General features: G+C 44.9%; 1 protein-coding gene across 2 annotated transcripts; it reads left to right on the top strand.

The window, feature by feature from the left end:
• The first annotated feature begins 6,681 nt into the window (after positions 1 to 6,681).
• LOC139570042 (E3 ubiquitin-protein ligase TRIM47-like) lies at positions 6,682 to 17,905 on the top strand. 2 transcript variants are annotated; one of them, XM_071391493.1, is made up of 3 exons: positions 6,732 to 6,903; positions 11,898 to 12,018; positions 15,704 to 17,905. In XM_071391493.1, exon 3 carries the CDS (start codon positions 15,706 to 15,708, stop codon positions 16,969 to 16,971), a length of 1,266 nt encoding a protein of 421 aa, XP_071247594.1. In that variant the 5' UTR covers positions 6,732 to 6,903; positions 11,898 to 12,018; positions 15,704 to 15,705; the 3' UTR covers positions 16,972 to 17,905. The 2 variants fall into 2 exon arrangements, with proteins under 2 accessions (XP_071247593.1, XP_071247594.1); XM_071391492.1 differs by lacking the exon at positions 11,898 to 12,018 and having other exon boundaries at positions 6,682 to 6,903.
• The last annotated feature ends 7,547 nt before the right edge of the window (positions 17,906 to 25,452 follow it).

Here is a 25,452-nt window from a genome sequence, read left to right as displayed (position 1 = left end):
AAAGTAACACAGGCAGTAGTGGCTTGACCTGATTGACTTTTATTACATTTTAATACCCTGGTCTCTGTCTGTCTGTCTCTTTCTCTCCTGCAGAGCCATCTCCTGTGCTGAGTTGTTGTGTATTAGCATGTCATCATTAATTCATGGTAAGCTTTAAACACTCAGAGATCTGAGAGACAAAAAGACAGGTTCTAAACACTCAGAGCTCTGAGAGAGAGAGAGACAGGCTCTAAATATTCAGAGCTCTGAGAGAGAGACAGACAGGCTCTAAATATTCAGAGCTCTGGGAGAGAGACAGACAGGCTCTAAATATTCAGAGCTCTGAGAGAGAGAGTGAGAGACAGGCTCTAAATATTCAGAGCTCTGAGAGAGAGAGTGAGAGAGAGACAGGTTCTAAACACTCAGAGCTCTGGGAGAGAGACAGACAGGTTCTAAACATTCAGAGCTCTGAGAGAGAGAGAGACATGTTCTAAACATTCAGAGCCATGAGAGAGAAAAACAGACAGGCTCTAAACACACAAACCTATTGGAGGAGAGTAGGAAGATGAAGGGTTTGATGAAGATGAGGAAAGTGATGGTGATGCCATTTTGTCAATCTCCATTGTCAATCATTGTCAATCATCGGTCATGACACCCATTGCAAAAACCATTAGCTCAGTCCGTGATTTTTGGACACAAAATCTCTGTGTAGTCGTAGCCTTAGACAGATTGAAAGATTAAGGGTGGCTTCAAACCAAAACCCATGAAATGCAGCGTTGCGGTAACTACTGGGGAGAAATGATTAGGTAATAACACTGTTCTCTGTTTTCAATTGGTACACGTCGTTGTAACTTTTCTGACGGACAACACAGCACAACACTAGGCCCTTACCCAACGCACTCCTCCCATTGAAAACCTGATATTGCGTCATTGCGTCATGTAAAGACACGTTACCGTGGAAACGATATCAACAACTACGAGTTGAATACCCAGTCTTCAGTCAGCTCAACTGTCCTACATCACAATATTCTAATACTGGCTAGTTTTATCTCGTCTCTCCTAATGTCCGCTGTTAGATCTTTCTCAGGAGACAAACATAACCAAAATGAACTCACCAGTCACCAACAACACCAGTCTCAGGTTTGACCGTTGACAGCCCACAGAAGCAGTAGCTAGCGCTGGATGTAATCCATATCCTGCCCAAGATTGTTGAACAACTTTATGGATGCCCATTTTCACTAGAGTATTTCCAGAGGAATATGTGCATTGCACATCAAGCTACTGTCAAAGATAATCTGTGGCAGACCACCCATCTTCCGCATGGCAGGGGAAGTAATCACACCATATTGTCTGGGGAATACTGTTTCTCCATGCATGACAATTATCTCTAGGCGTTGCCACCCTGTGTTAATGGACAAAAGGGGTGCATGTATGTTGACATGATTGTAATCCAAACCCAATGTAAATTGTGACCAACTCACTTACAAAACTCTGTTTTGGGCGAGACTGACTTCATGACCAAAATGATCCTATTTACACTTTGTAGTACATTTTGACACTAGAATAAATGTTTCTGACTCATAACGATACAACATAGGCCGTTTTCAAACAGAGAAGTTGCTTTTTTAGTTCAGTCATTGTTTAAGTTACTGCGCTTTTTACGGCATCCCTTTGTCTTGTTTGAAACAGGCCCCCAGTGTCTTATCTGGAGCATGAAGTCACGAGCTGTGCTGGTCAGCTAGCAACCTAGCGGTGCCCAAAGCCCTTGTCTGCCCTAGAAAGCCTATGGAAACTACGATCGCCAGAACGGCCAAACTATTATTCTTGTTCACGGCTGTTTTGGGCTCTAAAATTTGCTTATTTTGATCAAGTTTGATCCCCATTGTAAAAAATGTTAAAGTTCACTACGAATCAAAATATTTAATTAAATAATGATCCATTCTGACTGCTAAATTTGTCGTGCCACAGGACCACGTGTTTACACAGACCAACATGGGCAGGCAGGCTACGAGAGGAGGCTCCTTACCCGTGCCCCCAAACAGTGCTGCTCAGGCAGGATGAAACTGACTACATCAACCATAGTCCTTTACTAGTTACGCCCACTTTCACCATGATCCTTAGCTATTTATTTTGTGCTATTTAGCCCAAGGGGACAGGGTTACGGTCTCTCGAAGCAAGGATTCGACTGCTCCTACAGTTTTGCTTCAATACTGCAGTTTAACTGACGCCAGGCCCAGAAAGACCATTTCCATAGACGGCCACATAGAGAAGTCAGTCAGATTTGAAAAGTCATCACCTTTGTGCACAAAACATCCATTAAATTATTGAAATAATTGTTGCTGAGGCCGCTTTCTTTTCAACACTCACAGCCGAAGACATACTCACATATTCATCTGATGTCTGCCATCCTTTTGAACAACGTGATGACGTCGTCACTGCTCGCTGTGCACACTGAGTGCTTGTGCACATGTGATGTTTGTCCGTATAAACTGGATGCAAACCAGATATAGAGGGTGATAATGGCCATTTCATTGTCTTGGCTATGTGCTTAGGGTCGTTGTCATGTTGGAAGTTGAACCTTCACCCCAGTCTGAGGACCTGAGCGCTCTGGAGCAGGTTTTCATCAAGGATCTCTCTGTACTTTGTTCCATTAATCTTTCCCTCTCCCAGTCCCTGCTGCTGAAAATATCCCCACAGCATGATGCTGCCACCAGCATGCTTCACCGTAGGTTTGTCAGGTTTCCTCCAGACGTGACATTTGCCATTCAGGCCCAAGAGTTCAATCTTGGTTTCATCAGACCAGATAATCTTGTTTCTCATGGTCTGAGAGACTTTGGGTGCCTTTAGGCAAACTCCAATGGGCTGTCATGTGACTTTTACTGAGGAGTAGCTTCTGTCTTGCCATTCTACCATAAAGGCCTGATTGGTGGAGTGCTGCAGAGATGGTTGCCCTTCTGGAAGGTTATCCCATCTCCACAGAGGAACTCTGGAGCTCTGTCAGAGTAATCGGGTTTTTGGTCACCTCCCTGACCAAGGGCCTTCTCCCCCGATTGCTCAGTTTGGAAGAGTCTGGGTCTTGGTTATTCCAAACTTCTTCCATTTAAGAATGATGGAGGCCACTGTGTTCTTGGGGAGCTTCAATGCTGCAGAAATTTGTTGGTACCCTTCCCCAGATCTGTGCCTCGACACAATCTTGTCTCGGCGCTTGACGGACAATTCCTTCAACCTCATGGCTTGGTTTTTGCTCTGACACGCACTTTCAACTGTGTTACCTTATATAGACAGATGTGTGCCTTTCCAAATCATGTCCAATCAGTTTACCACAGGTGGACTACAATCAAGCTGTGGAAACATCTCAAGGATGATCAATGGAAACAGGATGCACCTGAGCTCAATCCCAAGTGTCATAGCAAATGGTCTGAATACTTATGTAAATAAGGTACGTATTTTATTTTTAATACATTTGCAAACATTTCTAAAAATCACTTTTTGCTCTGTCATTATGGGGTTGTGTGTGTAGAAGTGAAGTTGTGTGTGTAGAAGAAGAAGTGTAAGAAACTGGACATTATTGTGGCTGCGGCAGAAAAGTTTTTGGGACTTAAGGATTTTACATCTGAAGACCTGCATGGGGTACTGGCGCTGGAAGATGGACCGCACTCCCAGGCTCCCCTTAAGCCTGTGTAGGGATCAGATGTTTGATTTATTATTGTTATTACTATTTTATTTTTATTTTATTTTGTGGGGGGGAATCCCGTTTCCATCCCGCACAATCGCCAATATACCATAAAAGAAGAAGAAGATATAGACGGTCCATGAATCAGCATATGTGAACCTGTGGCTCAGCTGGTAGAGAAACGCACTTGCAATGCCAGGGTTCTGGGTTCAATTCCTACGGGGGACCAGTACAGGAAGAAGTACAAAAATGTATCCACTAACTACTGTAAGTTGCTCTGAATAAGAATGTCTGCTAAATTACTCAACTGTAATGTCAAAATGATTCTGTTGGAAACAACGGGTGGATGTCTTGGAACCAGTCTCCTGTTCTTATAGATGGGTCAGATGTCAATGTCAGGAAATCAATTTGCACACTTCAATGGGGCAGAAGTCTGAGTAGTTGTGACCCTGGATGGCCATATAGCTACCAACAATGACAAGGAACTGCCATGTGGGGAGTCGTAAGTAGCTAGTTTCATCTTGTTCTTGATACCATGTCTTGTTTTGAGGTGTTTTGACTGATTATGTCAATGATAATACGGCTAAAATGCTCTAGCTAGCTAACCAACAACTGTAATGATGTATTTGAGAGCAAGTGCTCATTCTGCTAATGTATTTGTTTTCAACAAACATTGGAGACAAAATATAGTCTCCATGTTGTCAACTATCTATGCCAACCCCGTCTGTTTTGCCCCATAGTTACGCACACGTTTGTTATCAAATCAAGTTTATTTTATATAGCCCTTCGTACATCAGCTAATATCTCGAAGTGCTGTACAGAAACCCAGCCTAAAACCCCAAACAGCAAGCAATGCAGGTGTAGAAGCACGGTGGCTGGGAAAAACTCCCTAGAAAGGCCAAAACCTAGGAAGAAACCTAGAGAGGAACCAGGCTATGAGGGGTGGCCAGTCCTCTTCTGGCTGTGCCGGGTGGAGATTATAACAGAACATGGCCAAGATGTTCAAAATGTTCATAAATGACCAGCATGGTCAAATAATAATCAGGAATAAATGTCAGTTGGCTTTTCATAGCCGATCATTAAGAGTTGAAAACAGCAGGTCTGGGACAGGTAGCACGTCCGGTGGACAGGTCAGGGTTCCATAACCGCAGGCAGAACAGTTGAAACTGGAACAGCAGCAAGGCCAGGTGGACTGGGGACAGCAAGGAGTCATCATGCCCGGTAGTCCTGACGCATGGTCCTAGGGCTCAGGTCCTCCGAGAGAGAGAAAGAAAGAGAGAAGGAGAGAATTAGAGAGAGCATACTTAAATTCACACAGGACACTGGATAAGACAGGAGAAGTACTCCAGATATAACCAACAGACCCTAGCCCCCCGACACATAAACTACTGCAGCATAAATACTGGAGGCTGAGACAGGAGGGGTCAGGAGACACTGTGGCCCCATCCGATGATACCCCCGGACAGGGCCAAACAGGAAGGATATAACCCCACCCACTTTGCCAAAGCACAGCCCCCGCACCACTAGAGGGATATCTTCAACCACCAACTTACAATCCTGAGACAAGGCCGAGTATAGCCCACAAAGATTAGTTAGTTGTTATGTTAATAAACAACTAACTAATCTATTATATGTCAGTGATTCAGCCCCATTCAGCAATATGGCGCGCTTCAAATTCAAATACTTGCGGCTTCATGCGCCATCGGGTGTTTTCCATATGAATACATGGATGACGTCAGTGCTATCACTATCTACAGGTTTTAATGTCTATGGCCTCAAACTCAACTCTGGACATCAAAGCCAGTTCCACTGCATTTTTTAATTGTTCCCCTCTAATCAGGGACCAACAACCTCTCCCTCAATGTGCGCAAGACAAAGGAGATGATTATGGAATACAGGAAAAGGAGGGCCGAACAGGCCCCCATTTACATCGACAGGGCTGAAGTGGAGCCGGTCAAGAGTTTCAAGTTCCTTGGTGTCCACATCACCAACAAACTATCTGGGTCCAAACACACCAAGACAGTCGTGAAGAGGGCACCACAACACCTTTTCCCCCTCAGGAGACTAAAACGATTTGGCATGGGTCCTCAGATCCTCAAAAAGTTCTACAATTGCACCATCGAGAGCATCCTGACTAGTTGCATCACCACCTGGTATGGCAACTGCTCAGTATCTGACTGCAAGTCACTAGAGAGGGTAGTGCGTTTGGCCCAATACATCACTGGCACCAAGCTTCCTGCCATCCAGGACCTATATACAAGGCGATGTCAGATGAAGGCCCAAAAAATTGTCAAACACTGCAGTCATCCAAGTCATAGACTGTTCTCCCTGCTAACGCACGGGAAGCGGTATCGGAGGTCCAAAAGGCTCATGAACAGCTTCTACCCCCAAGCTATAAGGCTGCTGAACTTTTAATTCAATGGCCACCCGGACTATTTTCATTGCCCCCCCCCCCCCCTCTTTTGTTTTTACACTGCTGCTACATCTATCACCACAGTGTAAATGCTAAATTGTAATTATTTTGCCTCTATGGCCTATTTATTGCCTTACCTCCCTACTCTTCTACATTTGCACACACTGTACGTAGATTTTTCTATTGTGTTATTAACTGTACGTTTGTTTATGGGTAACTCTGTGTTGTTGTTTTTTTGTCGCCCTGCTTTGCTTTATCTTGGCCAGGTCGCAGTTGTAAATGAGAACTTGTTCTCAACTGGCCTACCTGGTTAAATAAAGGTGAAATCAAAAAAATACTCGCTGTTTATCAGCTTACCATTCATTACCCCTACCTACATGTACAAATTACCTCGACTAACCTGTATCCTTGCACATTTAATCTGTACCGGTGCCCCCTGTATATAGCCTCGTTATTGTTATGTGTTACTTTTTTATTTTACTTAGTAAATATTTTCTTAACTCTTTCTTGAACTGCACTGTTGGTTAAGGGCTTGTAATTAAGCATTTCACCTGTTGTAATCGGCGCATGTGACAAATAAAATTGGATTTGATTTAGACCTGGGACACCATGTTGTGCAAAACAGAAAAACAGCATGTGGTGTAAGAGTTGAGTGCCCTGGTATGGTTTGAAAACAGCCTGACTCTAAAAAATAACTCTGCCCCTTTAAGAGCAGCAGAGCAGGGATGAGTTGAGTGTGGATGCCATTTTGCACATGGTGACAAACTCTCTCCTACTCTTTACGCAAGCTACACAACGTTTACCTTTCGTCAAGACAAAGAGGAGTAAGCACACTCAGGTGAGTAAAGAGAGAAACAGAGATTTACCTGGACGTGTGGAATTCTGCCATAATCACTGCACTTCCTGTTTTTCCTCCCGTGTTCCACTTTTGGAAATTTCTAATAACATATAGACGGCCTAGTATCAGTTAATAAATCAACTTCTCCAAACCGTAATGGGGCAATCTGCAGGTTTTACATCCATGTTTTTATAAATGAATAAGACATATATTACTGATTATTGAAGAATGTAATAAATGCCTGGTGAGCTTAGTTCAACTATCGTACTCCATCAGAACCCAATATGAGTTGTTTTACTCTAGCTGCTTTTAGCAACGCGGGTGTATTTACATACACAAGCGTTGCTTTCAATTGTATTGGGTTGCACAAAAACAGTCACCGGGCAGGACGGTTGGTCATTATTACCGGGCTATTTGATACAAAGGCTGCATTTCAAACTCAAAGTAGATAGCCCTCGGCCTAAAACCCTCAGCACTTGGGGGAATACCCGTGGACAAATTTTGTCGTCGGTCCAAATTATGAGCCACGCAAAGGAAGTTTACAACGTAAGGCCCTCAGCCCTCGTTTTTAATGAAGTTTGCGAGTGTACAATTATGTTCACTCCGGGCCTGAAACGCTCCATAATTAAATTCAAGATGATTGGACATCCGCTAGCGATGGGCATTCCGGCTCTTTTTGCGCCCAAACGGCTCTTTAAAAAAAATATGTTTTGTATTTTTTCAAGTCAAACAGTTTGCAATAGTTTGACTATGATTGGTGTTAAAACAATTCTAATTAAATTATTAAATTAAATCATACTCTACCTTAACCACAATGTATTTAAAAATGCATTGGTTTGTTATGAAAAAGTATATTTAAAGTATAACTTTTAAAAGTATATAAACAAAGTACATATAAATCTAACCATTCAAAATGAATACAATCTGAACAACATAATAATAGAATATTGCACCATATCAAAGAAAAATAAATAACAATTTGCAAAACTGCAGCATCCCACTTAAAACATTAAACTGGTCTCTCTTTTCTCTCTTCTTTATTACCATGTTATAACCAGCAGCACACAGTGACGCTGACCATATTTTGCTTTTATGAGAGATTTGCATTCAGAAATGCAAGCTGCCTCACTTTCGAGGGACTGATGCGGTTTCTTCTCTCAGTAATTATTTGTCCCGTTTTCGAGAAGAACCTCTGAGGGAACAGATGTGGCCACTATGCAGAGTCTCCCTGTCATGACTTTAGTAAGCCGTGGGTAGACAGAGGCCTTGTTCTTCCTCCAGCTCAGAGGATCTGCAGATCTTTGGAGGAGAGGCTCTTCCAAATATGATCGGACCTCCATTATGGCATCTGCTGAGGGATTCTTTCGTGCTGCATCCCCAGTTGCTCTCTTGTCAAACAGCATCCAAAAGCAGAGGTTTGTGGCACTACTGCTGGTGCTTCTGCTCCATCTGATCCCTCTTCTTCCTGTTGCCCTGGTGCCTGAGCCAGCTCTGCTGGGACTGTCCCTCCCTGCTGCTGAGGTTATTCTTTGAAGAGCCTCATCAATCGCTCTGGCATCACTGAAGGCTAACTTCTTAAACCTTGGGTCAATTGCAGCGGTTTCTAATAGCACGTGATTATTTTCCATTCTGTGGAACTTTCTGTCCATTGATGAACATAGGGTGTCCATCAACTCTGTCACATGTCCTGTGGTTACATTTGCTTGATGTGATTCGCTGTGATTCGCTGCAGACCCTTACACAGGAGTATCATTTTTGAGGCTGTCACATAGCTGAAAAGAGAGAACAGTAACTTATTAGTTCAGGTTCATATTTTGTCTACTGATACTACATTCTCATCTACTGCTCATATACATAAATAATACTGGATTAAATAATGATGTGGTAATAACTGCTTACTGTACCTCTCTCCTGATCTCCACAGTGACCTGCTCAAAAGGTTCCAGGACTCTGCACACCTCTTTCCTTCACCTCCCATTCCTCTTGGGTCAGAGCATCAACAGGGGCATTGACAATGGCCAGGGTAGAGATGATGGCATCCTTTGACTCAAAAAACCGCTTCAACATATAAAATGTTCAGCCTCCCGGGTGGCGCACTGCATCGTAGTGTTAGCTGTGCCATCAGAGATTCTGGGTTCGCGCTCATGCTCTGTCGCAGCCGGCCGTGACCGGGAGGCCCATGTGGCAGCGCACAATTGTCCCAGCGTCGTCTGGGTTAGGGAGGGTTTGGCCGGCAGGGATATCCTTTTCTCATCGCACACTAGCGACTCCTGTGGCGGGCCGGGCGCAGTGCACACTGACACGGTCGCAAGGTGTCGCAAGGTGTACGGTGTTTCCTCCGACACATTGGTGCGGCTGGCTTCCGGGTTGGATGTGCATTGTGTCAAGAAGCAGCGCGGCTTGGTTGGGTTGTGTTTCGGAGGACGCATGGCTCTCGACCTTCGCCTCTCCTGAGTCCGTACGGGAGTTGCAGCGATGAGACAAGACAGTAACTACTACCAAATGGATTCCACGAAATAAGGGGGAAAAGGGGGTGAAACATTTTTTTTTAAACATATAAAATGTTGAATTCCACCTTGTAGTCTTGTTTAGGCCTCAGCTCAGGCATCCCCATCTGGCGTTGTGTAGACTTTAGTTTTTCAGCACCTACTGTGCTCCTGTGCTATTCCACAGCTGCTTTCACTTTGTCCACAGTGGGCTTCATCACCTGCAGAGCATCTCTTACTATCAGGTTGACTGTGTGGGCAAGACATGGATGATGGGTCCATTTTAACATTTTCATGTCTTTGGTTATGTTAGCTGCATTGTCGCTAACACAACAGACCACTTTTCCATCTACTTGCCATTCTCTGGCCACTCTCAACAGTTCCTCTGCCAAGTTCTCTGAGGTGTGCCTGTCGCTGAACTCAAGGCAGTCCAGTAGACAGCTAGACATCGAAAAATCTTCAATGAAGTGACATGTAAGAAGTGGTTACCCTTGATGTCCAGCAGTCAGTGGTAAGGCAAACTGCAGTAGCCTGTGTGGTCTCCTACTGTTTTGGAATAAGTGATTTTGAAAGGGTTTTCCTGCTTGAAATTGTGTACATTGGATTTAGACTATTGCTATAATTTCTAAAACCTCTGTCCTCCACGATCAAAAATGGCTGGAAATCGGTGGCAATCGTTTTAGCCAATGCAATATCAATTTGGCCTTGTTTTGCTACAGACATAAACTTTGGCATAAACTGGTCCATAGAAGACTGCGTTGCTGTGGGTGGCGGAGTAGGCCTACTTGACTGAGTGGATTTAACTCCACGTGTGGAGGTGCTGGCTCCACCACTGTCACTAGCAGGTCCGCTAGTTTCTCGTAGCTCCGCTACAGCTAGCTTCACAGTTGGGTGCACAGTTCGCACATGCCGGTGTAGGTTGTGCGAAGAACCGTTTTTATATGAGATTTAGGTTTTGGCAAATTCTACACTGTGCTCTAACATTGTCTACATTATTAACCTGTCTGGGAACGGGGTTCCGCTAGCAGAACCCCGTTCCGCTAGCGAAACCCCTCGCCAACAGCCAATGAAATTGCAGGGCGCCAAATTCAATCAACAGAAATCTCATAATTCAAGTTTCTCAAACATACAAGTATTAGACACCATTTTAAAGATAAACTTCTCGTTAATCCAACCACAGTGTCCAATTTCAAAAGGCTTTTCGGCGAAAGCACAACATATCATTATGTTAGGTCAGCAACTAGCCACAGAAAGCATACAGCCATTTTCAAACCAAAGAGAGGAGTCACAAAAAGCAGAAATAGAGATAAAATGAATCACTAACCTTTGATATTCTTCATCAGATGACACTCCCGGGACAACATGTTATACAATACATGTATGTGTTGTTCGATCAAGTTCATATTTATATCCAAAAACCTCAGTTTACATTTGGCTTTGCCTCCAAAACATCCCGTGAATTTGCACAGAGCCACATCAGGTTACAGAAATACTCATAATAAACTTTGATAAAAGATACACGTATTATGCACAGAATTATAGATATACTTCTCCTTAATGCAACCGCTTTGTCAGATTTCAAAAAAGCTTTATGGAAAAGCAAACCATGCAATAATCTGAGTACGGCGCTCAGAGACCAAAACAAGCCAAACATATACCCGCCATGTTGCGGAATCAACAGAAGTCAGAAATAGCATTATAAATATTCACTTACCTTTGATGATCTTCATCAGAATGCACTCCCAGGAATCCCAGTTCCACAATAAATGTTTGTTTAGTTCGATAAAGTCCATAATTTATGTCCAAATACCTCCTTGTTGTTCGCGCCTTGAGTTCACAAATCCAAATTCATGACGCGCGATCACTAGGTCCAGACGAAAAGTCAAAAAGTTCCGTTACAGTCCGTGGAAACATGTCAAACGATGTATAGAATCAATATTTAGGATTTCTTTAACATAAATCTTTAATAATGTTCCAACCGGAGAATTCCCTTGTCTTTAGAATTGCAATGGAACGCAGGTCACGCTCACGTGAGTGACCTCGCGTGGTCAGCTCATGCCACTCTGGCAGACCTCTGACTCATTCAGCTCCCATTCCCCCCTCCTTTACAGTAGAAGCATCAAACAAGGTTCTAAAGACTGTTGACGTCTAGTAGAAGCCTTAGGAAGTGCAATATGACCCCATAGACACGGTATATTCGATGAGTTGAAAAACTACAAACCTCAGATTTCCCACTTCCGGGTTGGATTTTTCTCAGGGTTTTGCCTGCCATATGAGTTCTGTTATACTCATAGACATCATTCAAACAGTTTTACAAACTTCAGAGTGTTTTCTATCCAAATCTACTAATAATATGCATATATTAGCAACTGGCTCTGAGTAGCAGGCAGTTTACTCTGGGCACGCTTTTCATCCAAACGTGAAAATGTTGCCCCCTATCCCAAAGAAGTTCAAATGCATCCAAATGCTACTGTGCTTCCGACTCATTTCCAGCTGTTGTTTTCACAGCTGTCCTTCCTCTCTCTCTTCGGCTGCTAAGTGTTTGACTGTGAGTGAGTTGGCTCGGCACTCCCTCACGCATCTTTGGTTCATTGGTTGAAGCTGCATGTCTGATTGACAGGAACAACAGGTGAGGCTGTTAGTCTGAGCAGACAATCAGAACGAATGTGTGTGCGCTTGAGCATTTAGGCCTATTTTTGTTAATTTTTTTGTTCTTTGAATTTGTTCATTCTATTCATTTTAATCTTTTGATTATTCGTATCTTAATTTTTCATATTTTTATAAATAGATTCGGGTCTTCTGATATGCGAGCAGGCTCCCAATTTTCACCTACAAGAGCTGGTTCTTACAGGGAACCCAAACCGGCTGCGCGCGTGCGCCATCGTGCATACATTTATTTTGTCCCCCTACACCAAAAGCGATCACGTCACGCAGGTTAAAATATCAAAACAAACTCTGAACCAATTGTGTTAATTTGGGAACAGGTCAAAAAGCATTAAACATTTATGGCAATTTAGCTAGTTAGCTTGCACTTGCTAGCTAATTTGGCCTATTTAGCTAGCTTGCTGTTGCTAGCTAATTTGTCCTGGGATATAAACCATTGAGTTATTTCACCTGAAATGCACAAGGTCCTCTACTCCGACAATTAATCCACATATAAAACGGTCAACCGAATCATTTCTAGCCATCTTTCCTCCTTCCAGGCTTTTTCATCTTTGAACTTATATGGTGATTGGCATTTAAACTTTCATAGTATTACTACACCGACCGGCAACACAGTTCATCTTTCAATCACCCACGTGGGTATATCCAATGAGGAGATGGCACATGGGTACCTGCTTCTATAAACCAATGAGGAGATGGGAGAGGCAGGACTTGCAGCGCGATCTGCATCAGAAATAGAAAGGAGTTCTATTTTAGCCCTTGGCAACGCAGACGCTCGCGAGCAGTGTGGGTGCAATTGAATAACATAGATTTCAAAATGTATTTTGAAACGTGCGCGAGCGGTGTGGTTAGCCTATTAGAGCTGACTCGTTCGCGAAAGACCCATCACTAACATCCGCGAAGAAAAGTCCGCCAAAACTTAAAACCTCAACGTCAATATGGAGTCAACATACAAGTGTAAGTAAAAACAAATGTAAATAAGTTAGAAATTTGGCTACTAATGCACAAATACGTCTCATAAAAGTAATGATGTTTTTGTTTGGTTAGCTTTTGGAAATTGTAGAAATAAAACATTTTCCTTTAGAAGTAGCTAGGCAGGCTAACGTTAGTTAGCTAATAAATTTGCTAGCTATCATACAGTATGCGTATATTAATAATTATAAAGTTAATATAATTAGACATGTAATCATAATTGACTGTAGCACATATAAAGCACCCACAAGCTACCGGTGGCTGAAAACACAATCATCGCGGGATGAACGAGTGACGAATTTCCAGCCAAGGGTGGTCAATTTAAAAATCCTTCCTCCCTTGCCCTGCAAGTGTATACTCGTCAGATGTCATGATACATCATCAGAAGTGTCCACTTCATTTGAGGGTTGAGGGGATAGTGTGTGTCAGCCGAAGGCTGTTTCAAACTCATAAAAGACATCCTCCTCCATTTACTCTCACCTTACGCCCTTGGGGGAATCCCCGCGGCCATCTTTATCGCTGGTCCAAATGATTAGTCAAGCAAGGGAAGTTGGCAACATAAGCCCCTCAGCCTTCGTTTTTAATGAAGTTTGCGAGTGTACAATTATGTTCCCTCCGGGCCTGAAACGCCCCATAATTCAATTCATGCATGCATCCGCTAAGAAATGTCAGCCAAAACTTAAAACCAACATTTTATATGGAGAAGTCAACATACAAGTGTAAGCAAAAACAAATGTAAATAAGTTCAATTGTGCTACTAATGCACATGACGGCTCAAACACGTATAATAAAAGTAATGATTTTGTTTGGTTAGCTTTTGGAAACGTTAACTTGCTCACATAACTTTCCCTGACATCACACTTACACATTGTAATTGTCGATTTACTTGATATAGTATGGTGGCTAACATTCGAGGTCTGGGGATGCGTTGTCTTCTATCCAAGATATTAAATGCAATCATAATTGACTGTTGTGCATATAAGGCACAAATGATAGTTCCAGGATGACTGAAAACACAACCGTGGGATGAACGAGTGACACATTTCCGGGCAAGAGCGGTCATTTTTAAATGTATTAATTCTTCCCATGCCCTGCAAGTGTCAACTCGTCAGACTTCATCAGAAGTGTCCACTGAATTTGAGTGCTGAAGGGAGAGGGTGTGTCTTTTAAGTGTTTAGAATGCAGCCAAAATATCTAAAGGATCATATGATTAAACAGATTTTCCAAACTTGGGTCTGTTGTAGACCCACTTCCTCTCTGCTTAGCTCATGTCAAAATAGAAGTCCTACTTGTGCGCCATATGTGGACAAAAAATAATTAACTTTTCGGGACTTTCATTTTGACATGAGCTAAGCAGAGAGGAAGTAGGTCTACAACAGACTAACTCAAATTGTATTTGTCACATGTGCCGAATACAACAGGTGTAGACCTTACAGTGAAATGCTTACTTACAAGCCCTTAACCAACAATGCAGTTGAAAAAATAAAATAAAAAATACCTTAACAATAAGAAATAAGAGTAACAAATTATTAAAGAGCAGCAGTAAAATAACAATAGCGAGGCGATATACAGGGAGTACCGGTACAGAGTCAATGTCCGGGGGCACCGGTTACATTTGGGAAGTCTGTTTAATAATACGATCCTTTAGATATTTTGTCTCAAATTCTCCCTGTATAATGACCAACCGTACTGCCCTCTGGCACAGTAAGTTAAAATGGAATTGTATTTAACTTCTGGCTTCCCGCGGGCTGTTTTGTGCAAGCCAAAACAATTGAATGCAATGCTAGTGTATGTAAATACACCCGAGTTGCTAAAATTGACTAGTTTTACCCCAGTGTATATAAACAATGTAAACATGCACTATATAGCCTCATAACATGGTTAAAACTATCATTTTGACATCATGGACAGTCAGTCCTTGCATCCATAGCTCTGTCAATTAATTTGACAGTGGTTAGATAATGTATTTCACCAGCCCCATCTCTCAGCTTTTTAGTGAAACAGTGGCGGGGAAAATGCTTTGTTATGGTTTCAAGTGCTGATTGCCGCTTTAAAGGGAAAATCTGAGATTGAAACAGCAGAAAAGCGGTTACCATTACACTTTTTGTGGGCTGGACAAATGTAACCATTGTCATCAAAATAATTTTTTCAAGCTCTATTTATTTGTATGTTTATTTTTATTTATTTTTTTACAATTTACGCTGTTTACAAACAATGGAGTAAAACAAGTTCATATGTTGTGTTTTGTTGCGGTAAGACAGTTGAACTAAGCTCATGAGGCATTGGCCCATGGCTATCTATAGTTATTTTAAATCTGATTGCCCCATTTAATACATAGTTAGAAAGTTGATTGCATGTACCTGGGTAATAGTACAATAGACTCTTTTGTTAACCTCTTTATGATAAAAAGCTTTGTCTATCTCTAAAAATTGTGTAAAAAATGTCAATTGTTTTGATATCACTACAAAAATGGTCTTACATCTAACAATACATTTAGTATTCAGAAAGTGAATTACTGTATAACGCTGACTCATTATAGGAAGTGAATTAGTGTATAACGCTGACTCATTCCAGGAAGTGAATTACTTTATACCGCTGACTCATTCCAGGAAGTGAATTACTGTATAACGCTGACTCGTTCTAGTAAGTATTTTTATAGTTGTTATTTTGTGTTCCAGAAATGGCGTCCTCTAGCCGTCTCATGTCTGAAGTTCAGTTCCAGTGCTCTATCTGTCTGGATGTGTTCACTGAGCCTGTCTCCACTCCATGTGGACACAACTTCTGCAAGGTCTGTATCAGCGGATACTGGGATACCACTGACCTGTGCCAGTGTCCACTGTGCAAGCATAAATTCAACAGAAGACTTAAGCTAAAAACCAACACAACACTCAGGGATGTTGCAGATTATTTTAAGCGGAAGAGAGCGGGAGACCTAGATGAGTCCCTCCCTTCGCTTAGAGAAATGGTCTGTGATGTTTGCACTGGCAAACGGTGTAAGGCTCTGAAGTCCTGCCTGGAGTGTCAAACCTCTTTCTGTGAGACTCACCTGCAGCCTCATCAGAGAGTCACCGGCCTGAAAAGGCACAAGCTAATAGACCCCGTGGAGAACCTGGAAGACAGGATGTGTAAGAAGCATGACAGACTGCTGGAGCTGTTCTGTAGGACCGACCAGACGTGTGTGTGTCAGTTCTGCATTGAGACAGACCACAAGAATCACCACACCGTACCTCTAGAAGAAGAGTGTGGAGAGAGGAAGGTTCAGCTGGGGAAGACGGAGCGACAGATACGGCAGATGATCAGGGAACAACTAGAGAAGGTTCAGAATATCAAACACTCAGTAGAGCTCAGCAAGAGAGATACACAGTGCGAGATGGCCGACAGCCTGCGGGTCTTCAGTGATCTGATGGATTCCATTGAGGAACGCAAGGCTGAGTTCATTGAGGAGGTTGAGAAGAAGCAGAAAGCAGCAGAGAATCGGGCTGAAGGGTTTATTAAAGAGCTGGAGCAGGAAATCACTGACCTACGTAGGAGACACACTGAGTTGGAACAGCTCTCACACACTGAGGACCACCTCCACCTCCTCCAGACCTTCCCATCCCTGTGTACCCCTCCAAACATCAAGGACTGGTCTGAGATCAGTGTTTACAGTGAGACGTGTGTGGGGAATGTGGGGAGAGTTTTGATAAATTCCTTGTCTAGGCTGGAGACGATTGTGAGATTCTTTTCTGAAAGATGCACTAAAGCAGTGGCGCACTTTCATGACATCAATCTGAAGAAGATGCAGCAGTATGCAGTGGATGTGATTCTGGACCCTGATACAGCATATGACAGGGTTGTCGTATCCAAGAACAGGAAACGGGTGAGAAAGGGAGTTAGAAGAATGATTCTCCCTGACAACCCAGGTAGGGCTACTCCTCTGGGAAATTCTACTATGAGGTGCAGGTGAAGGGGAGCGTTTCCTGGAAGTTAGGCGTGGCCAGAGAGTCCATCGAGAGGACTGGGTTGTTGTGTTCACTGAGCCCGAAGAATGGATTCTGGACTGTGGAACTCGGGAAAGGGGATAGGTGTCAGGCCAACAACTCTCCTTCTCTAACTCTCTTCATTGAGAAGCCCCAGAAAGTGGGGGTGTTTGTGGATTTTGAGGGGGGTCGGATCTCCTTCTATAATGTGGAGGCCACGTCTCATATCTACTCTTTCATTGGCTGCAACTTCACTGAAAAACTCTATCCATACCTTAACCTTGGTGGTTTTGATTTTGGAGTTCAAACGTCTGCTCCATTAGTCATTACTCCAATCAATCATTTACACAGACTTAATCAGAGTCCAATAAGGCCATAGAGGTTTAAGCAACACAGAATCGCCAATGTAACATATTACGAACCTGACGACGCTGAAAACGAAACTTGTTTGTTAATGTAAAATATAAATAAGTGCTTAAGCCTGTCTTCTCTTGTGATTTCTACACTTGTTTTTGAATACCACTTGTTCCTGCCAGCACCTGGATCTAGATGCACGGCTGTGCACTGTTTTGTTTTTGCACTGCAATTAAAATGACTGAACATTATATTGAACACCAATGAGTAGTCAGTCTACCCACTTTCAAATTCAACTGTAAGTAAGCCTTAAACAGACTATTGAATCGTCAGAAATTAGTGTCTCAGTCCCAATCATGAACTAGGTTTCCATCCAATTGGTGAAAGATTTTCATGCAAATATATTCTAGAATCTGCATAGAGAAAATATGCACATTTTCTCACCAGTGGAATGTTTCCACCAAACTGACTTGTTGCAGATCAAAATCAGTGCATGATGACAGTGCACACAAAATGTACTTTTTTTTGCTTAAGTTTTCATATACCGAATAAAAATCTAAAGTTCAATGTGTTTCCATCACATTTTCAGCTCCACTGATTTAAATAGCGTTAAAGGTGCCTACTCTGGTCTTGACACGTTCGCTCTAGCCACCCGCTGGCAGATACTGTGTGGGGAGTCTAGTCTACATGACAGATACTGTGTGGGGAGTCTAGTCTACATGACAGATACTGTGTGTGGAGGCTAGTCTACATGACAGATACTGTGTGTGGAGTCTACATGACAGATACTGTGTGGGGAGTCTACATGACAGATACTGTGTGGGGAGTCTAGTCTACATGACAGATACTGTGTGTGGAGGCTAGTCTACATTACAGATACTGTATGTGGAGTCTACATGACAGATACTGTGTGGGGAGTCTACATGACAGATACTGTGCGGGGAGGCTAGTCTACATGACAGATACTGTGTGTGGAGGCTAGTCTACATGACAGATACTGTGCGGGGAGGCTAGTCTACATGACAGATACTGTGTGTGGAGGCTAGTCTACATGACAGATACTGTGTGTGGAGGCTAGTCTACATGACAGATACTGTGCGGGGAGGCTAGTCTACATGACAGATACTGTGTGTGGAGGCTAGTCTACATGACAGATACTGTGTGTGGAGGCTAGTCTACATTACAGATACTGTGTGGGGAGGCTAGTCTACATGACAGATACTGTGTGGGGAGGCTAGTCTACATGACAGATACTGTGTGTGGAGTCTACATGACAGATACTGTGTGGGGAGTCTACATGACAGATACTGTGCGGGGAGGCTAGTCTACATGACAGATACTGTGTGTGGAGGCTAGTCTACATGACAGATACTGTGCGGGGAGGCTAGTCTACATGACAGATACTGTGTGGGGAGTCTACATGACAGATACTGTGTGGGGAGGCTAGTCTACATGACAGATACTGTGTGTGGAGGCTAGTCTACATGACAGATACTGTGTGTGGAGGCTAGTCTACATTACAGATACTGTGTGTGGAGTCTACATGACAGATACTGTGTGGGGAGGCTAGTCTACATGACAGATACTGTGTGGGGAGTCTACATGACAGATACTGCGCGGGGAGGCTAGTCTACATGACAGATACTGTGTGGGGAGGCTAGTCTACATGACAGATACTGTGTGTGGAGGCTAGTCTACATGACAGATACTGTGTGGGGAGGCTAGTCTACATGACAGATACTGTGTGGGGAGGCTAGTCTACATGACAGATACTGCGCGGGGAGGCTAGTCTACATGACAGATACTGTGTGGGGAGGCTAGTCTACATGACAGATACTGTGTGTGGAGGCTAGTCTACATGACAGATACTGCGCGGGGAGGCTAGTCTACATGACAGATACTGTGTGGGGAGGCTAGTCTACATGACAGATACTGTGTGGGGAGGCTAGTCTACATGACAGATACTGTGTGGGGAGGCTAGTCTACATGACAGATACTGTGTGTGGAGGCTAGTCTACATGACAGATACTGCGCGGGGAGGCTAGTCTACATGACAGATACTGTGTGGGGAGGCTAGTCTACATGACAGATACTGTGTGGGGAGTCTACATGACAGATACTGTGTGGGGAGGCTAGTCTACATGACAGATACTGCGCGGGGAGGCTAGTCTACATGACAGATACTGTGTGGGGAGGCTAGTCTACATGACAGATACTATGTGGGGAGTCTACATGACAGATACTGTACGGGGAGGCTAGTCTACATGACAGATACTATATGGGGAGGCTAGTCTACATGACAGATACTGTGTGGGGAGGCTAGTCTACATGACAGATACTGTGTGGGGAGGCTAGTCTACATGACAGATACTGTGTGGGGAGGCTAGTCTACATGACAGATACTGTGTGGGGAGGCTAGTCTACATGACAGATACTGTGTGGGGAGGCTAGTCTACATGACAGATACTGTGTGGGGGGTCTACATGACAGATACTGTGTGGGGGGTCTACATGACAGATACTGTGTGGGGAGTCTACATGACAGATACTGTCTAGGGAGGCTAGTCTACATGACAGATACTGTGCGGGGAGGCTAGTCTACATGACATATACTGTGTGGGGAGGCTAGTCTACATGACAGATACTGTGTGGGGAGGCTAGTCTACATGACAGATACTGTGTGGGGAGGCTAGTCTACATGACAGATACTGTGCGGGGAGGCTAGTCTACATGACAGATACTGTGTGGGGAGTCTACATGACAGATACTATGTGGGGAGGCTAGTCTACATGACAGATACTGTGTGGAGATGCTAGTCTACATGACAGATACTGTGTGGGGAGGCTAGTCTACATGACAGATACTGTGCGGGGAGGCTAGTCTACATGACAGATACTGTGTGGGGAGTCTACATGACAGATACTATGTGGGGAGGCTAGTCTACATGACAGATACTGTGTGGAGATGCTAGTCTACATGACAGATACTGTGTGGGGAGGCTAGTCTACATGACAGATACTGTGCGGGGAGGCTAGTCTACATGACAGATACTGTGTGGGGAGGCTAGTCTACATGACAGATACTCTGCGGGGAGTCTACATGACAGATACTGTGTGGGGAGTCTACATGACAGATACTGTGTGGGGAGGCTAGTCTACATGACAGATACTGTGTGGGGAGGCTAGTCTACATGACAGATACTGCGCGGGGAGGCTAGTCTACATGACAGATACTGCGCGGGGAGGCTAGTCTACATGACAGATACTGTGTGGGGAGGCTAGTCTACATGACAGATACTGCGCGGGGAGGCTAGTCTACATGACAGATGCTGCGCGGGGAGGCTAGTCTACATGACAGATGCTGCGCGGGGAGGCTAGTCTACATGACAGATACTGTGTGGGGAGGCTAGTCTACATGACAGATGCTGTGTGGGGAGGCTAGTCTACATGACAGATGCTGCGCGGGGAGGCTAGTCTACATGACAGATGCTGCGCGGGGAGGCTAGTCTACATGACAGATGCTGCGCGGGGAGGCTAGTCTACATGACAGATACTGTGTGGTGAGTCTACATGACAGATACTGTGCGGGGAGGCTGGTCTACATGACAGATACTGTGCGGGGAGGCTAGTCTACATGACAGGTACTGTGTGGTGAGTCTACATGACAGATACTGTGTGGGGAGTCTACATGACAGATACTGTGTGGGGAGGTTAGTCTACATGACAGATACTGTGTGGGGAGGCTAGTCTACATGACAGGTACTGTGTGGTGAGTCTACATGACAGATACTGTGTGGGGAGTCTACATGACAGATACTGTGCGGGGAGGCTAGTCTACATGACAGATGCTGTGTGGGGAGGCTAGTCTACATGACAGATACTGTGCGGGGAGGCTAGTCTACATGACAGATACTGTGCGGGGAGGCTAGTCTACATGACAGATACTGTGTGGGGAGTGTACATGACAGATACTGTGCTGGGAGGCTAGTCTACATGACAGATACTGTGTGGGGAGTCTACATGACAGATACTGTGTGGGGAGTCTACATGACAGATACTGTGTGGGGAGTCTACATGACAGATACTGTGCGGGGAGGCTAGTCTACATGACAGATACTGTGCGGGGAGGCTAGTCTACATGACAGATACTGTGTGGGGAGTGTACATGACAGATACTGTGCTGGGAGGCTAGTCTACATGACAGATACTGTGTGGGGAGTCTACATGACAGATACTGTGTGGGGAGTCTAGTCTACATGACAGATACTGTGTGTGGAGGCTAGTCTACATTACAGATACTGTATGTGGAGTCTACATGACAGATACTGTGTGGGGAGTCTACATGACAGATACTGTGCGGGGAGGCTAGTCTACATGACAGATACTGTGTGTGGAGGCTAGTCTACATGACAGATACTGTGCGGGGAGGCTAGTCTACATGACAGATACTGTGTGTGGAGGCTAGTCTACATGACAGATACTGTGTGTGGAGGCTAGTCTACATGACAGATACTGTGCGGGGAGGCTAGTCTACATGACAGATACTGTGTGTGGAGGCTAGTCTACATGACAGATACTGTGTGTGGAGGCTAGTCTACATTACAGATACTGTGTGGGGAGGCTAGTCTACATGACAGATACTGTGTGGGGAGGCTAGTCTACATGACAGATACTGTGTGTGGAGTCTACATGACAGATACTGTGTGGGGAGTCTACATGACAGATACTGTGCGGGGAGGCTAGTCTACATGACAGATACTGTGTGTGGAGGCTAGTCTACATGACAGATACTGTGCGGGGAGGCTAGTCTACATGACAGATACTGTGTGGGGAGTCTACATGACAGATACTGTGTGGGGAGGCTAGTCTACATGACAGATACTGTGTGTGGAGGCTAGTCTACATGACAGATACTGTGTGTGGAGGCTAGTCTACATTACAGATACTGTGTGTGGAGTCTACATGACAGATACTGTGTGGGGAGGCTAGTCTACATGACAGATACTGTGTGGGGAGTCTACATGACAGATACTGCGCGGGGAGGCTAGTCTACATGACAGATACTGTGTGGGGAGGCTAGTCTACATGACAGATACTGTGTGTGGAGGCTAGTCTACATGACAGATACTGTGTGGGGAGGCTAGTCTACATGACAGATACTGTGTGGGGAGGCTAGTCTACATGACAGATACTGCGCGGGGAGGCTAGTCTACATGACAGATACTGTGTGGGGAGGCTAGTCTACATGACAGATACTGTGTGTGGAGGCTAGTCTACATGACAGATACTGCGCGGGGAGGCTAGTCTACATGACAGATACTGTGTGGGGAGGCTAGTCTACATGACAGATACTGTGTGGGGAGGCTAGTCTACATGACAGATACTGTGTGGGGAGGCTAGTCTACATGACAGATACTGTGTGTGGAGGCTAGTCTACATGACAGATACTGCGCGGGGAGGCTAGTCTACATGACAGATACTGTGTGGGGAGGCTAGTCTACATGACAGATACTGTGTGGGGAGTCTACATGACAGATACTGTGTGGGGAGGCTAGTCTACATGACAGATACTGCGCGGGGAGGCTAGTCTACATGACAGATACTGTGTGGGGAGGCTAGTCTACATGACAGATACTATGTGGGGAGTCTACATGACAGATACTGTACGGGGAGGCTAGTCTACATGACAGATACTATATGGGGAGGCTAGTCTACATGACAGATACTGTGTGGGGAGGCTAGTCTACATGACAGATACTGTGTGGGGAGGCTAGTCTACATGACAGATACTGTGTGGGGAGGCTAGTCTACATGACAGATACTGTGTGGGGAGGCTAGTCTACATGACAGATACTGTGTGGGGAGGCTAGTCTACATGACAGATACTGTGTGGGGGGTCTACATGACAGATACTGTGTGGGGGGTCTACATGACAGATACTGTGTGGGGAGTCTACATGACAGATACTGTCTAGGGAGGCTAGTCTACATGACAGATACTGTGCGGGGAGGCTAGTCTACATGACATATACTGTGTGGGGAGGCTAGTCTACATGACAGATACTGTGTGGGGAGGCTAGTCTACATGACAGATACTGTGTGGGGAGGCTAGTCTACATGACAGATACTGTGCGGGGAGGCTAGTCTACATGACAGATACTGTGTGGGGAGTCTACATGACAGATACTATGTGGGGAGGCTAGTCTACATGACAGATACTGTGTGGAGATGCTAGTCTACATGACAGATACTGTGTGGGGAGGCTAGTCTACATGACAGATACTGTGCGGGGAGGCTAGTCTACATGACAGATACTGTGTGGGGAGTCTACATGACAGATACTATGTGGGGAGGCTAGTCTACATGACAGATACTGTGTGGAGATGCTAGTCTACATGACAGATACTGTGTGGGGAGGCTAGTCTACATGACAGATACTGTGCGGGGAGGCTAGTCTACATGACAGATACTGTGTGGGGAGGCTAGTCTACATGACAGATACTCTGCGGGGAGTCTACATGACAGATACTGTGTGGGGAGTCTACATGACAGATACTGTGTGGGGAGGCTAGTCTACATGACAGATACTGTGTGGGGAGGCTAGTCTGCATGACAGATACTGCGCGGGGAGGCTAGTCTACATGACAGATACTGCGCGGGGAGGCTAGTCTACATGACAGATACTGTGTGGGGAGGCTAGTTTACATGACAGATACTGCGCGGGGAGGCTAGTCTACATGACAGATGCTGCGCGGGGAGGCTAGTCTACATGACAGATGCTGCGCGGGGAGGCTAGTCTACATGACAGATACTGTGTGGGGAGGCTAGTCTACATGACAGATGCTGTGTGGGGAGGCTAGTCTACATGACAGATGCTGCGCGGGGAGGCTAGTCTACATGACAGATGCTGCGCGGGGAGGCTAGTCTACATGACAGATGCTGCGCGGGGAGGCTAGTCTACATGACAGATACTGTGTGGTGAGTCTACATGACAGATACTGTGCGGGGAGGCTAGTCTACATGACAGATACTGTGCGGGGAGGCTAGTCTACATGACAGGTACTGTGTGGTGAGTCTACATGACAGATACTGTGTGGGGAGTCTACATGACAGATACTGTGTGGGGAGGTTAGTCTACATGACAGATACTGTGTGGGGAGGCTAGTCTACATGACAGGTACTGTGTGGTGAGTCTACATGACAGATACTGTGTGGGGAGTCTACATGACAGATACTGTGCGGGGAGGCTAGTCTACATGACAGATGCTGTGTGGGGAGGCTAGTCTACATGACAGATACTGTGCGGGGAGGCTAGTCTACATGACAGATACTGTGCGGGGAGGCTAGTCTACATGACAGATACTGTGTGGGGAGTGTACATGACAGATACTGTGCTGGGAGGCTAGTCTACATGACAGATACTGTGTGGGGAGTCTACATGACAGATACTGTGTGGGGAGTCTACATGACAGATACTGTGTGGGGAGTCTACATGACAGATACTGTGCGGGGAGGCTAGTCTACATGACAGATACTGTGCGGGGAGGCTAGTCTACATGACAGATACTGTGTGGGGAGTGTACATGACAGATACTGTGCTGGGAGGCTAGTCTACATGACAGATACTGTGTGGGGAGTCTACATGACAGATACTGTGTGGGGAGTCTACATGACAGATACTGTGTGGGGAGTCTACATGACAGATACTGTGCGGGGAGGCTAGTCTACATGGCAGATACTGTGTGGGGAGGCTAGTCTACATGACAGATACTGTGCGGGGAGGCTAGTCTACATGGCAGATACTGTGTGGGGAGGCTAGTCTACATGACAGATACTGTGTGGTGAGTCTACATGACAGATACTGTGTGGGGAGTCTACATGACAGATACTGTGTGGGGAGTCTACATGACAGATACTGTGCGGGGAGGCTAGTCTACATGGCAGATACTGTGTGGGGAGGCTAGTCTACATGACAGGTACTGTGTGGTGAGTCTACATGACAGATACTGTGTGGGGAGTCTACATGACAGATACTGTGCGGGGAGGCTAGTCTACATGGCAGATACTGTGTGGGGAGGCTAGTCTACATGACAGATACTGTGCGGGGAGGCTAGTCT

The sequence above is a fragment of the Salvelinus alpinus genome, chromosome 3, assembly GCF_045679555.1.
Source record: "Salvelinus alpinus chromosome 3, SLU_Salpinus.1, whole genome shotgun sequence".
In the NCBI taxonomy this organism is placed as follows: domain Eukaryota; kingdom Metazoa; phylum Chordata; class Actinopteri; order Salmoniformes; family Salmonidae; genus Salvelinus; species Salvelinus alpinus.
This window is presented reverse-complemented; position numbering and strand designations above follow the sequence as displayed.